At 35.2% G+C, this 15,236-nt stretch overlaps 1 protein-coding gene across 1 annotated transcript in view; it reads left to right on the forward strand.

Annotated features, from left to right (window-relative positions):
• Window positions 1-2,250: 2,250 nt before the first annotated feature.
• The window catches only part of CCDC172 (coiled-coil domain containing 172), a gene marked incomplete at both ends in the record, with an annotated part of 34,170 nt that continues 21,184 nt past the window's right edge, over window positions 2,251-15,236 (forward strand). The window contains 6 exons of the mRNA XM_081329938.1: window positions 2,251-2,329; window positions 3,239-3,324; window positions 7,340-7,456; window positions 8,206-8,371; window positions 11,714-11,815; window positions 13,449-13,551. Coding sequence (XP_081186064.1) covers window positions 2,251-2,329; window positions 3,239-3,324; window positions 7,340-7,456; window positions 8,206-8,371; window positions 11,714-11,815; window positions 13,449-13,551 — 653 coding nt within the window. The remainder of the gene's footprint in view (window positions 2,330-3,238; window positions 3,325-7,339; window positions 7,457-8,205; window positions 8,372-11,713; window positions 11,816-13,448; window positions 13,552-15,236) is intronic.

The following is a 15,236-nucleotide window of genomic DNA, read 5'->3' on the forward strand; positions in this document are numbered from 1 at the left end:
CTTTCCCTCAATTCCTCAATCAAATAATTTCCATGTGAGAAGAATGTGCCTAGCATTAGTTGTTAAAGATAAGCAGTTTGCCAGAAAAAAAGGTAATTCTAAATCAAAACTACAATCATGAATGAATATGAAGATATTAAAATCTAAAATTTTAACTGCAAGGTCTTAACCTGCCCTGTTTGATTAAAAAAATATTATAAATTATTTTCATCCTATATATGATGCAATGTGCAAGTTAGGGTAAATTCTTATAAAAAGGAACTTAACAAAATTATTATTCAAAAACTGATATCTATATAGAAATAGAAGATAAATTAGGTCAAAAAGGCACTTCATCAATTCTAGTCTATTCTGTTTATTGCTTATAGAATTGTAATGTCTATAATGTCTATAAAATGTAATGTCTATAAAATATAGACGTCTACAATATTTGTTACATTATATCCCATTGATCAATATTGTTGGTATAAAACTTAAATACCTGTATGTTTAAAAAGTTAAAAGTGCAATGGGGTGTACTTAACTTTTTCACATGACTATACCTGAGTACAGTCCAAAATTCTGACCTGACAATAATAACAATAATAGCAACCACAGCAACAACAAAAGACTGGGGCTTCTTTGACCACTAACAATCAAATGAAGTAATTTGTGGTTAAAGCCCCCTGGAGCCTCTTACAATCAGATGAAGCAATCTGTGGCGCTTCTACATGTTCTTGGCCTCTTTGCATTCATATCACAGGCCAATCTGAAGCACCAAGCCTGCTTTATGTATTTAGGCTTCCCCTTTTATAAAGATTCCTGCATAGTATCTGTATCTTAATGTGAATTAAACAAGTGCAGGCCCTGATTTTTTGGAGGCAAGGGAGATCTAGATGGAAAAGAACAGTGCTCAGTGCTGCCAAGACTACATGACTGTGAATTTAGTGCTTCATGGATCCCAGAATCAGAGGATTCCCATCCTTGACTCTGAACATTACCCACTCAGATTCAATGAACAATTTGGGAACCTTCTGTGTGAGCAGTTCCTATTTGAGAATCAGATGACTGGGATTGAGGGGGGCTTTGCACATTTCATTTTATGTGTCACTTGACCTGTTTCTGGATTAGGGGGACTTGTTCATAGTCCTTCACGTCTCAGTCGCCTCTCGTTTGAAATACACTTTAAATGGAGCTGGACTTAAAGAACATCAGGAAGCTAGAGCTGATCCAAAATGAAACACTGTAGGTAGTTATGGGCACTTCTCACAAGGCCCATTTGACACCCCTACTCCGCAAGCTACATTGGCTCCCAATTGGTTTCTGGGTGCAGTTCAAAGTACTGATTATCACCTTTAAAACTCTGCATGGCATAGATCTGAGTCCTTGTACAACTGCCTTCTCCCTAGGATGCCATACACTGTGAGGGGATACTCCAAGACCCTTCACTGAAAAGAGGTCTTCTTGTGGGACTCAGAAGACAAGCCTTCTTGGTGGGGACCTAATTTTATGGAATGACCTTTCTCCTTATCTACAGATGGCTCTGGGTCTGTGGGCCTTTAAACCTGGCTCTTCCTCCAGGCCTTTGGGCCCTGATGTGCCATCAATTGGATGATAGTGTTTGCTGCTGTTTGAGTCACCATTGGGTTCACATAGTGTGGTGGGATGGAGGGTTTGTTATCACTGTGTGTTGGGGGGAGAGAGCACAGGGGGAGGCTCATCTAATCTCAATGTACACATGTTGTACTTTGACAATAAAGGTTTATTATTATTATATTTATTATTATTTTATTGTTGTATTATTCTTTCTCGATGTACGCAATACAGTTTTGTATACGTTTTGTTAGACGTTGTTGATTTTCCTTCTGTAAGCCATTCAGAATTACTTGGCTTGAATTAGGCAAGTGAATTAAACAAATGAAACAGTCCTGTGAGGGGAGTGAGCATGTGGGCGGTACCACTTTAAACTGAAGGTGAGGGAGAAATCTTAAAACCTCACCCATCGTGGCTTACAAAGTTCTTGGGCCATAGTACATTACATAGCCAGACCAGAGTTAGTTAACCTTCTGTCATATGCTAGCTTAATAGATGCCGGACTCTGTTTATTGATCAGTGCAAAATTAAAGTCACACGCACACCTGCGGTCTGATGTGGTTTTGTCCAGATTTCTCTGTATGACCTCTGTGGAAAAGGCTTCTGTATTGTAGCTCCGCAGCCAAAATACAGCAAATCAATTACTCTTTTCCTCTCCTCACACCCAAAAGTCTCAAAATGAACCTAGACTCCTTGTTCCAGCAAATCTTCCTTGTAGAACAGAAAGCTGAAGAAAAGAGGTGCCTGATACACCAAGGTCAGGACCTACCCTTATTTAATTAAGATTAAGAAACAGATACTACGCAGGGATCTTTCTAAGAGGGGAGGCCTAAATACATAAAGCAGGCTTGCTGCTTCAGACTGACCTGTGATATGAATGCAGAGAAGCCAATATATAGAAGCGCCACAGATTACTTCATCTGATGATAAGTTACTATTCAAAGGAGCCCCAGTTTTCGTTGTTGCTGTGGTTGCTATTATTGTTGTTATTATTGGTACTCCTTTTGTCCAAGTTTTCCTGATCAAACTTTCCCTGCTGTTTCAAAACCATGGATTTTTTTAAAAAAATTGGCACAACATGGTAACTTTAAATGTCCCTTTGAGCCTACGTAATTGAATAAAAGAACATCACAGCAATCAAGAAGAATTACGATATCCTAACAATGCTTTGTATTGTTCAATTGCCAGATGGTAAAGTGTTTATTTTCTTTCTGTAGGGATTTGGAACTGATTTTAGAGAACTGGAAAAATGGTGTCTTTGTGTGTGTGTGTGTGTGTGTGTGTGTGTGTGTGTGTGTGAGAGAGAGAGAGAGAGAGAGAGAGAGACAGAGAGAGAGACAGAGACAGAGAGAAGGAGAGAGAGTGTGTGTGAGAGAGTATTGTCTTCAAAGATTTCTGGCTCACCAAAATTACTGTAGTTTTTTATTCTCTGGATTGATCTTATTCCAAATACAGGACAGCCTATTGGGTTCAAAAAAGATGGTATTATTTTTCCTAAAACGTATTAGTGCTGACTTATTCACTGTGGTATTCATAATAAATTTGCTACCATAAAATGTTCATTGATCAAATATATTTGAGATTTTTTTAACTATTTCATGTTTATGAAAAAAGAAAGTTTGTTTCCAAATATGTTTGATGTATAAATGTTAATTTTATATTGCAGTAAAACAGGAGATAAGCAAAAATCATGAAAAAGCTAATCAAATTACACAACAACTTGGTGAAGAAAAACAAAAATTGGAAATTGAAGTAAGAGCAATGGTTTTTTTAAACCAATGTTTTAACATTTGATATCTTTTACTGTTTTCTTTTTGTTATATATCAACTTATTTATATTAAAAATAGGTGGAATTGATAATGATACATATGTGTTAGTATGCAGAGCATCCCTGTTTTATAGTATTAGCAATATTCAACAGGATTATTGTAAAGGCATAGAAGATACACATGAACTGAAAATAAGCTCCTTTGATTTGCATGCTCAGGTTGTGAAATTCTGGACATTTTCTCAGTCAAATTTAGAAAGAATATAATATCACATGAGGAAGGAAGGAAGGAAGGAAGGAAGGAAGGAAGGAAGGAAGGAAGGAAAATTCTCTTATCTTTGGTATTAAATTTTGTCAGGTTTCTTGATAATGGTTAAATTTGGACATCAAGTTCAATCAAAGTGTCTGTTGACAAAAATGAACCAGATAATGGAAAATATTATCTATTAATTATGTTTTGGCAATACCTAATATGTGAATAATTGAAACTAAAAACTATTTTTTGATCTCATCCTTCAACTATTCTAGAGGAGGATAAGATAAACTATGTTTTAACTTATCACAGTTATCATTTAAGGAACCATAAGAAGTGTTCTCAAGCATGTTTGGAAAAGACTTTCAGGAATTCTTAAAGAAGAAATAAGCATTAGAAGACTCTCAAATGTTTCTCATTTAGTTCTTTGCAAATTTAGAATATGTTTTGATTGCATATGCTTTAATTGGAGAGTTAGGGTTGAAAATTTTTTAGGAGAAATCCCAAATGCAAGAATTCAAGGGAGATTTTTTAGGTTAGTCTGAGGCAGGATTCAGAATTTTCCATCTCTGTAATTTCATTTCAATTGCATATTGTAAACAAATCATATAGATATAAAACCTATAACTGCCTATTGAGTTGCTAAGTCTAAAGCTATTTAAAATCAATCTAATGCTTTCAATTAGAAGACTGTCCAGATATATCTCATTTTTTTTAATATTGGGTCTCTTTTGTTCAATGCTGAAGACTATAAATAAGTTAAGAAGATATAATACAAATATACAGAATCCACAGAGTTTATCAAAAGAATGTGTTTGAACATTCTTGGATTTTTCATGATCTCTTATTTAACAGTAAACCATGTTCACAGAACAGGAACCCTTTGTCCTTTCTGCAAAATTACAAGAAGCCTATTGCCATTCTTGCCAGGCAATGACATTCATTCTGTTACTGCTTATAAAATAATTTATTACAATCATAATTCCATGTGTACATCACTAATTTGCTATTGACTCATTCTGATTTAGAGTTTTGGTTACTATGGCAGATACAGAAAGTTGATGAAAGTGGGGAAACAATTACTATGATTTACAAATGAGGAAAACTAGAAAAGTATTCCTAAACCAATTATAACTTTAAATTCACATAATTAATTATGTAAAGGTCAATGAACATTAACTTATATATTTGGCTCAATTTGTTTTTCAAAAGTCTGTGCATGCATTCACAATCCTGGAAAAGCCAATATGCATTACTTCTGCTGGATGAAGTAAATTCAGTTCACCAATATAATTGTCACCACTTATCAGGTTTGGGATAGTGAAAAAAGTCAAAATATGTTCTTCTAATGCAGTGTGTATTAAGTTGAGTGCGGTTCCACTCTAAATTCCATTTTCGGATTGCTCTACAAATTTTATTTCTAATTTTCATGCATTCAAGACATTATAAATATATATGGAAACACAGAGAAAAAAAGCTCATGTGGCTGAACTGCTTTTGATCAAGGAAGTATACATTTTTGGTATGTTCTTGTGAAAAACTAGGTAGCATGTAATTAGAACTTTGAGTTATAGCATTTCACCTTTCAAGGTTCAGTACTTTCTTTTCAAAAATGCTGCTCTCAAGAATATATTGCGTAAGTAGCTTAGGACACAGCTGATCTCACCAGTATAATCCAATATAAATGTAGTCGCTCCTTAGCCAGCATGTCCCATTTCTATAATGACCAAAGAGACAAAGTCTTTCACTAACAGTGAGTACTGGCTGGGAGATGAAATGTTCTGTTTCTCCTTGACAATGAGCTATCTCCAAGGCATTTGCAATCAAGCAGTCTCAAATGTAAGGAGAACTGAACCAGAGAGAAAGTTTGGCAGCAAGAGATTTGGAAGGCAAAACCTGGATCTGCATCTCCAAGTTCTTCTGAAACAGAAAGGTTGTTTAAATGCAGGACCCCTACCTTTTTTTTAAAAAAAAAGACTTGATTTATTTGGGTTAGTTGGAATGGAGGGTGCTTTTCTCCTACATGACCAAAACAGAGGTTGAATATCAATAAGAGAATTTTTTTTAAATTATATGCAACCCATCTCTGCCCATCTCTGATTATACCTTGGAGTACTGTGCCCAATTTGTCAGCGTAAATATATTTGGCTTACCACGCATGTCAGATCAAAAGTCTTGTTTCTAATCTATTTTGTCCTTGAACTAGATTTTAGCCTTAAATGCTATTTAAACAATTAGACCTTGATTTGCAACCAAAATGGGAGCAGAATTTCCACATGATATGCTTATACACGAGCACATCATGTAGTGATGGCAATCCTGGCACTCTTCATTGCCATTGTTAACTGGATTTCAGTGGTTTTCAAGGATTCATCCCAGTCTAAGCCATTCAGGCATTATCCCTTCCAGCCCCAAGCCTTGGTAAGATAAGAGACTTTCTCCTCTTCAACTCCCCCACTGCCTATCTCCCCAACCCATCTCTGCCCTTTTGGCCACCCTGTACCCTGAAGGGTGGCAAGCAGCCCCAGAATTGCACAGCTCTAGAGCTGCTTACCATGCTGTGACTCAGTAGCCTATTGGTGCACCACAGCTCCAGAGTTACAAGAAGCCCCTGAGCCATAGCACAATGCAAATCTGCAAGAATCCCTGGAAACCCCATCTGCTCCAGCAGCATGACAAAATACGCAGTTGCTCTGGAAAAACTCAGCTACCCAGATTCGTTCCAGACATAGTCACCTTCATCACCTTGCACTTCAAGGCCTCTGACATACTACACATTGCTGCCCCAGCAGACTTTTGCCATCTTCTTGCTCCCTCTGAGAAGGCATGTCCTCAACAGGCAAGGCACTTTTTGGTCACATGAGACCATCTTCCTGAGGTCTTGCAAGGAAACTGTCATGGGCAACCTTGGGAAGAAGGCCTCTTGCAGCCAGCAACTGCCTGTCAATGGGCCAGGTCAGGCATGCATGTTCAGCACTGGGACCAAGAAGATGGCAAAGGTCAGCTAGAACAGCAGGAGCTGCAGAGTACAGGAAGCCAAAAGGGCATACGAGGAAGTGAGATAAGTAGGTGGGAGGGGGAGAGATGAAGTGCTCCTGAGGTCATAAGTGTGAACAGGCTGGCAAGCACTTAAATTTGATCACAGGACTGCAGAGGTGCTGCCATAGCCATAACTTCAGGGACTGGACATGTCCTGTCCAGTCATTAAGCACCACTGTAACCTTAAACAGTAACTGAATTAATGGTCGTACATCAAGGGCTACCTGTATGTAAATCTGCATTAGTTATATTAGTCAGTTGCCAAACATCTGAATTTTGATCATGTGACAGTGGAGATGCTGCAATAGTCCTGTTACTTTTTTCAGTGCCATTGTAACTTCAAACAGTCACTAAATGAATTGTGGTAAGTCGAGGACTAACTGTAGTAACCACAATACATATTAGATAAATAAATAAGTAATACAATCTCGAGTTTAGTTAAATCACATAGTGTTAAATTCAGAACGCATTAAGCTTTAACTAAATTTCTACCTGAAGTAGGGAAACAATGAATATAGCTTGTGGTGATTTGACCATTTATTATTAAGATTGTTTAGCACACTTTTAAGAGATAATACCGTTTTAAAAAAATGTGTTTATATTGGTTTTTAAAATCTTGCGAAGATCTTCATATGTATGACTTCTGTCTAACAAGAAACCATAACAAAAATACCACTCAACTAGTATTTTTTTGTTTTTTTTATAGGCTCAGTTGCTATCTGAAAAGCTCTTTAGCTTGGAACTTTTCAAGAAACGGAAAGAGAGTTTAGAAAAACAAAAAGCTGATCTTCTAAATCAGAAGAATATTAATCTTGAAGTATATGTATGTTTCCAGTGGTAGCATTTTAAATATGTACTATTCAACCTTTTTAGAATTACACTTAGCCCAAAGATTTGGGGTTCTAATGAGGCAACAATTAATGGGTTCCCAGCCCATAAGTTCAAGATAATTGTATTATTTAAAACAATCATATTATTATTAGTAACTAATAAATTGCTACTATCAGTTACTGAAGCTAAGCAGGTGACAGGTCTATGAGGGAACCCAAGGCAAAATAACTTTATGTTATTCTTCTTAAGGAATTTAAGTTCTTGATTCAAATGATATGAGCTTAAAAGGATAGATTGTTTTAAGGGAAAGGCAATTCATTCTGTTTTCAATTAAGGACATAATGCTACTTATTTCTTTAACATTTCCACGCTGGCAGTTTTCAGTGAATGTGGTTGCTAATATTCTTGTAATATTAACAAACATAAAATATATTTCTTATAAGGAAATGCACTTTGAAATAAATTATACTGAAATCAGTTGAGATTATTTATGAGAAAATGCAGTTTAGGCCGTACATCAAAAATAAGTGATTTTTCCAAATATAAGATGAATATTTTTTATTATGCTCTTGTAATGCATACACTTATGTTTATATTCCATTTCTAAGATCAGTATAGTAGGTGTCATAGTGTTTTGACATATCTCTCAATATTTATTTTCTATATATCAAAATGTATATTTAAAAATAATTTAAGGTTAATTTTGTCATTTACACTTTTTAAATTTTATGACATAATAAGAAAAATCTAAAGACAAGAATTGCTGAAGAAGATGAAACATTTTTGAAGGAAATTAAAAATTTCAATAATGAATATGGGTTAATATTAAATCGGGAACTTGTAATTAAAAAAAGGGTCCAGACTGAAATATGTGAACTAGATGAGAAGGAAAGTCTTCTGAGAAAAGGTAGGCCTTCAGTTTAAACATTTTATCTTAGATAGAATATAAACATTTGTACTAAAAGTCTCTGGCAAAATACATTTATATTTTTTCCAGACTTTAAATTTTTCATTTAATATAACAATTTGCCTAAAGTGAAAAACAGTACATTATACAGTATTGAAGCTTTTATCTGTTGCAGAAAACTTTAACTGTGGATTTTGACACTCGGTTGTATTTATGTAGGATATATTGGAGGCTAGATTTAAGTTATTATTTATCTTCCAATCTTCCATTTACTATTGTATCCTACTGCATCCTTAATACATACTAGAATATGAAAATAATATTAGTTGTATGTCACGAGTATTTTTTTTAATATTTGCAAATCTCAAAGTCTAGAATTAGAGTCAGTGTGAGCTGTAATTAGCACAGGTAGCAGTCAAGTTGATCATTTTTCATGTCAAGTTGATCATTTTTCAGGATAGGTTCACTGACATTCTTTCATTGCCTTCTCTGTGAGCACTGAATATTAACCATGACAAGGATGGCAGCTGCAACGCACAATATTGCTGATAGGCTAACTGCAGCAGTCGCAGACAAGAAAGTTTCATGACAGCAGTAGCATCTAGCAGTAGAATGGTCTACCAGTTCATTGAGGATATGTGACTCCTAAGAACTGCCACATTGGGAAAATGTTTCCCTTGTGGCATCTATAGTATTACAGACTGACGGTTGGTAGAATTATTCCAACAGAAAATCAAAAGCACCTAAAAAAGTTTCTTCACCCCAAAGAAAAGATATATCAGCTATCTGCTCTGAAAAATAACCATTAAATAATAAACATGGAAAAATGCAACACTGAGTATACATTTTTTTTAAAAAAAGTTTTAATTATTAGGAGAAAGAATTACGGATTTTGTCATAAAACCATTCCTGCTACTATTGGAAGTGTAGTTGTAACTGAGAAATGCTTTCGTAAATAATATCATGAAATGCAGGTAATTTTGAATCATATGCTATATACTGCTTTGATCAACAAGTACTAATAGAATAGGATACCATATTATGTCCTTTGGGATAAGAAACATTATTGTGCTTAGAAACACATACAGCAAAAATACAAAACAAAACCACATTAAACTACCACATTTACTAAAATAAGTATAAAATTTGTATTAAAAAACTTTTCTGAAAGCAAAGTGAACAGAGGCAAACTTTAATTTCACAGGTAGTGTGTTCAATAGTTTGATACAACATAATGTGTCCATCAAATGACTAACTAGTAGGCAGACACTAATTTTCATATCATTTTTATATGAAGGTAATTATTCAAATAAAGCTGTATAATTGCAAGCTCTTGTATGAGAAAATGTGAATTTTAAAATGAATCAGTGAGAAGCAGTAGTTAAACTAGTATCTCACATGATTCAAACTCTGCTATTAGCTCTCCAACACACAATTAACTAAAACAGCATCTGCAGTGCATCCTTGCTACTAAAGAAATTATACATACCGTAGTGTTTTTCTTCTATTACTTTTCTCTTATTTGGGAGATTAACTTTTAACTTTATTGTTTTGCTGTTGATATTTTATTTTTTGTTCACATTTAGGTTCAAATTAGTCACATTTTTCAAATTAATATACTTTCTCATATAAATTACAACTATCAATAAAAATACAAATAGAATAAGATGTAATCCTGTGCAATAGTTAAAATATGCATATACTGTATCAGTTAGCAGGAAATAATTCTATATGTGATTATTAAATGCAGAAGTATACTGTATATGGTTTCTTACAGAACTAGATTTTATTAGTTTCTTTATATACCGTATTTTCCGGCATATAAGACGACTGGGTGTATAAGACGACCCCCTACATTTCCTGTTAAATTATAGGGTTTGGGCTATACTCGGCGTATAAGACTACCCCTCTTCCAACGCACACTAAATAAAAATTAAAAAACATCAGATTTGATTTTAATATGGTAATTTTAATTCAAATGCTTATGACATGCAGGTGCTTAGTAGGAAAACTGTCACTTATAAACATAAGGCTGTTTGTCATCAAACATGTAAACATAAAACAGTGCAAGTGGATTAAAATAATAATAATAATAATAATAATAATAATAATAATAATAATAATAATAATAATAATAATAATAATAATAAGTTGGAGGGGACCTTGGAGGTCATCTAGTCCAACCCCCTGCTAAGGCAGGAAACCCTATACCATTTCAGACAAATGGCTGTCCAGTCTCTTCTTAAAAACTTCCAGTGTTGGAGCATTCACCACTTCTGGAGGCAGGTTGTTCCACTGGTTAATTGTTCTAACTGTCAGGAAGTTTCTCCTTAGTTCTAGGTTGCTTCTCTCCTTGACTAGTTTCCATCCATTGCTTCTTGTCCTGCTTTCAGGTGCTTTGGAGAATAGCTTGGCTCCCTCTTCTTTGTGGCAGCCCCTGAGATATTGGATCACTGCTATCATGTCACCCCTCACCCTTCTCTTCGTTAAACTACACATACCCAATTCCAGCAACCGTTCCCTATTTTCCTAATTCACTTTTTCACTTTTCCTAATTCACTCTAAAGCTTTCCCTGCGCAGAGCCTTAAGTAACACCAGCTCCCTGCAATTAGTGCAGGTTCGCATCCCACCAGGCTCAAGGTTGACTCAGCTTTCCATCCTTCCAAGGTAGGTAAAATGAGGACCCAGATTGTTGGGGGCAATAAGCTGACTTTGTAATAATGCTGCTTGGGGGGGGGGTGAAAGCCCTAATAAACAGGCATATACACAGAATGAAGGCTATTGCTAAGCACATTGATTTGTGCTTTAAATTGTAAGCCACCCTGAGTCTTCGGAGAAGGGCAGGATATAAATGGGATTTAAAAAAAAAAAGACCAAATGGGAGATCTGCTCCAGGTTTTCCAGCCAGCCCGCCCAGTTCCTGAGTCAAATGTGTCCTTAGAGCTAAGCCGCTGCTCTGGCTGCTGCCTTCCCCACCTGCCTTTCAAGTTGGGATATACTACAGCTGCTCTTCAACTTTAGAAGGAAAGACGCCCAGACCCCAGCCTGTAAAAAATCACAGACTGCGGCTTCTTCTCCAATTGGTCCCGCTTTCCCTGCGCAGACTAAATGGGAGATCCGCTCCAGGTTTTCCAGCCAGCCCTGTCCCTAAATTTTCAGCACCCGGCGTATAAGACGACCCCTGACTTTTGAGAAGATTTTCATGGGTTAAAAAGTAGTCTTATACGCCGGAAACTACAGTAGTTCTAGTTCAAAATATTCAGAAAGGGCATGCCATAGAGTTTTGTAATAAAGATTACATTGTTAATAGATTTCTAACTTGAAAATTATTACTTTCTTAGAAATAGAATCAATGGAGCATGAAACAATTCAATTAAAAATATTTCATCTACAGAAGAATGAATTAAAGCAGGATTTATCTACTCTCCAGAGGAAACTCAGAGGTATATTGCTTACCTGATGTTCAGCTGATTTAATGTTCAAGCATGATTTGAGAAATAGAGTTTGAAATTTATCCTCACTGGAAGACATTTTATGAGAAAGCAAAAATATCATATATTCAGTTATTTCAAAATGACTACATAATAAGACATAAATAAACAAATAAAATAACTTATCCTGCATTTCTTAGCAATTTTAGGAAATCTTATTGCTAAAAAGAGAATTTTTTTAAAAAAAAAGAATCATAGCTTCTCATTTTTTCTGTAAGATATTATAACAGAACCCACAAAATAAGCTCTGGTTTTATCCTTTTTACTCTCATACCGTTAAATGTATTTCATTCTTTATTATCAACATTTAACATATATTGTGTTTTATCAATTAGTTTTATGAATTAATCACAACCTACTTTAACTTTAACCTTATAAATTAAGTGTATTGTAAACTCAATCTCCTGAGCTTCCTCTCTTAAAGCTTCTCTTCTATTTTTAGCTCATACTATTGATTCATATAAGTCAATATTACATTGCACAAGTGGAATCTACCAATGCCAGTTCAACTGGCTGAACCGTAAATTCCAGCAACCCTGTCTATTGGCTATGCTTTCTATAAATACTAAGATTGCTACAATTGGTATATTGTGAATAGAAAAGACACAGGCAAATGGTATCAAAAGTTCCGTGAAGTTCCTCCCACTGGGCTGTATTGCATACACCTCACTCTCCCAGGAAGTTCAACCTTGTTAGCAGTTGACAGTAGGAGTTCTACCCTAGACCTCTTCTGTAATTACCTGCTACTATATTTGATTCAGCTAGAGTAGTTTGTCCAGATAGGTCTCTTAGTAGTCCAGGTAGCTTCCCCCATGGTTTATAAGGCCTTTTTGATAACCTTACCTACTGCATTTCTCAAGTTGCAGACCTCTTGCTAAGCCTCACCCCAAAACTGCTTCTGGCCTTACATTACCAATCCATATAGAAGTTCTTCAAAAGCGGCGGCTTCTGCTGCTGTTTTACTGGTGGTGATTTGGGCTCATTCAAATCCTACTGGGCTTTTCTGGCCTTGATTCTACTTTAGCTCTATTTGTTCTGATTGTGGTAGCTTTGGACATGCTTAGCTGGCTGCTGTTTCCTTCTGTTTGCAACTGCTTAACTTTCTATTCCGGGGCTTAAAGCAAAAAGGCTCCTCCTTCCAAAGACCAGCATTTCTTATTGTTTTCTCCACCAGTTCTAAGCATCTAAGGAAAATCCCCATGCCTGGTACCCACTGCTCCCATTTGGGCTGTAAATCCTTGCTTTTATCTATTTGTGTTGTCAGTCTAGGCAGGTGAAGTCATATATATCCAACATAGGACCTGCAAAATGTCCCTGTACCTCCTGACCCAGACCCTTCCCTTCTATGCTTGACATTTGGGAGTCTACATTCATTCCCAGAAATGACCAGGATTTCAGATCAAACCTTCTTGCTCCTAATCTGGTTTAACTGCAAACTGAACCTTGGAATTTTGGTATGTGGAGACTGTACCTTTGGCCTGGAACTGTTCAAAGAACAAATCTATTGAGTTTATTGTAGTTTTTTTAAGTATCTAGTATAAATGGATAATAGTTTATTATAAACTATAAACTCATTTTTTTCTAGATTTTGAAAAAGAAATAGCAGAAACTAAATCTATCACAAACTGCTTAGAATTAGAAAAAACAACAATTTCTGAAAAGCTTCAGAGCGATCCAGAATATATAAGGTAAAGACACTTTTATAATGTAACAAGTTGTATTAAATATTTACTTTTTTGCCAAGCATAATGGATTCTTTTCTGCCAGTTTTTCTTTCTTATCTTCACAAAAGGTTGAAACATAAATAAAAAATTTTAAATATACCTTGCTTCAGTATTTGTGTGTAGATAGAGAAAATGAATTGGTGACACATACATTACAAAGAAACTCTAAATGATAAGATCAGTTTCAGGTCTGTAAGCCTATGATACAATATACTACAACTCACTTTTGTAGGTACTTATTCTTTTATGGTAAGTTAACTTTTGTGAATGAAATTGTCATCTTTTTTTAAATAATATACTTCCTTTGGAGTTTTTTTTATTATTCTATCATTTCACATTCAGTATAGTGTAACTAGGAAAGTGTCATTGACTTTTAAGTACAAATGTGCTGAGGACCAAGGTTACTTACTATCCTAGAATTTGCAATTAAACCCCTGTGATGGGGCTAAATAGAAGTTTAAGCAGAACTAAGGTGTAGGGTATACACAGATGTTTGCAAGAAAAACTAAAAGTGATGTATCATTTTTCAGATTATTGAACATTATGTAAAATAAAGGTTTATAAATACAATAGAAGTGATCTATATGAAACTTAACATAACAATTTTAGTTTCTGTAATTTAAATTATTATATTTAAAAATCATGCATTTTATGTTTTCCCCTTAATATGAAAGGATCTGTGTATAACTTTTATTAATTAACTATCTGATTAATTATCCTCATTAATCTGTTACCATGCTTAACAGAGTAAATTAAGTGATGTTTGTATGACTGGCACATTAACTCTATTAGTTTGTATCTCTGATTTCCCACAATTTCTATTGAATTTTTTAAGTGATATTCAATCATTTGAAATCATGGACAAGCTATTTTTAATTAAATTAAAACTCAAAAGTGCACATCACTCAAAAAGTGAATAGTTGCTCTAACAAGGGGAATATAGAGCACTGCTGAAAGAATACAATTTAGAGCTGCTATTAAGGCCTTTCTTATGGTAGTAAGAACAGCAATACAGTGTTATTTCTCTGCCCTTATTGCATCTGCAATGTTGCCCAGTGGCCCTTTTCTAGATCACCCTTTATTATAGTCAATAAAGCACGTGTAAATGTTCTTTTGATATTCTTGATATATTTGTTATATGATCCAGTGCAGACATGCAATACGGTCACAAGTACCATGACTCCTTCTGAAACAAGACTGAACATCTGGCAATTCCTTATTGATGGTCAGCACTAGATGCTGTATGATCTTAAGGAGAATCTTGCCAGTGTAAATTATGAGGGCAATTGTGTAGTAACTGGAGTAATCCTTGGAGTTGTCCTTTTTTGGTGATGGAATGAACACTGGTTGTTTCCAAACCTATGGCCATGTAGTTTGTTCCAAATATCTGGCACAAGGCTGTGATAGTTATGTTGGTACAGGCTTCAGCAGTTCTGCGTGGATGATTTCAAGAATCCATATTGATACCTGTAAAAAAATACCCAGAAGGTCAGAAAACCTTGTAGATTAATTTATACATGAGGTCTAAGGGTCATTCCCTTTCCTAAAAAGTTTTAATTCTAACTATTATGAACACTACCCGCCCCCCGCCCCCAATCACCTATCTTTTTCTTTCCTCATTTCTTCATTTCAGAATAATGATTCTGGAT

Source organism: Vipera berus (assembly GCF_964194415.1).
Source record: "Vipera berus genome assembly, chromosome: 5".
NCBI lineage: Eukaryota > Metazoa > Chordata > Lepidosauria > Squamata > Viperidae > Vipera > Vipera berus.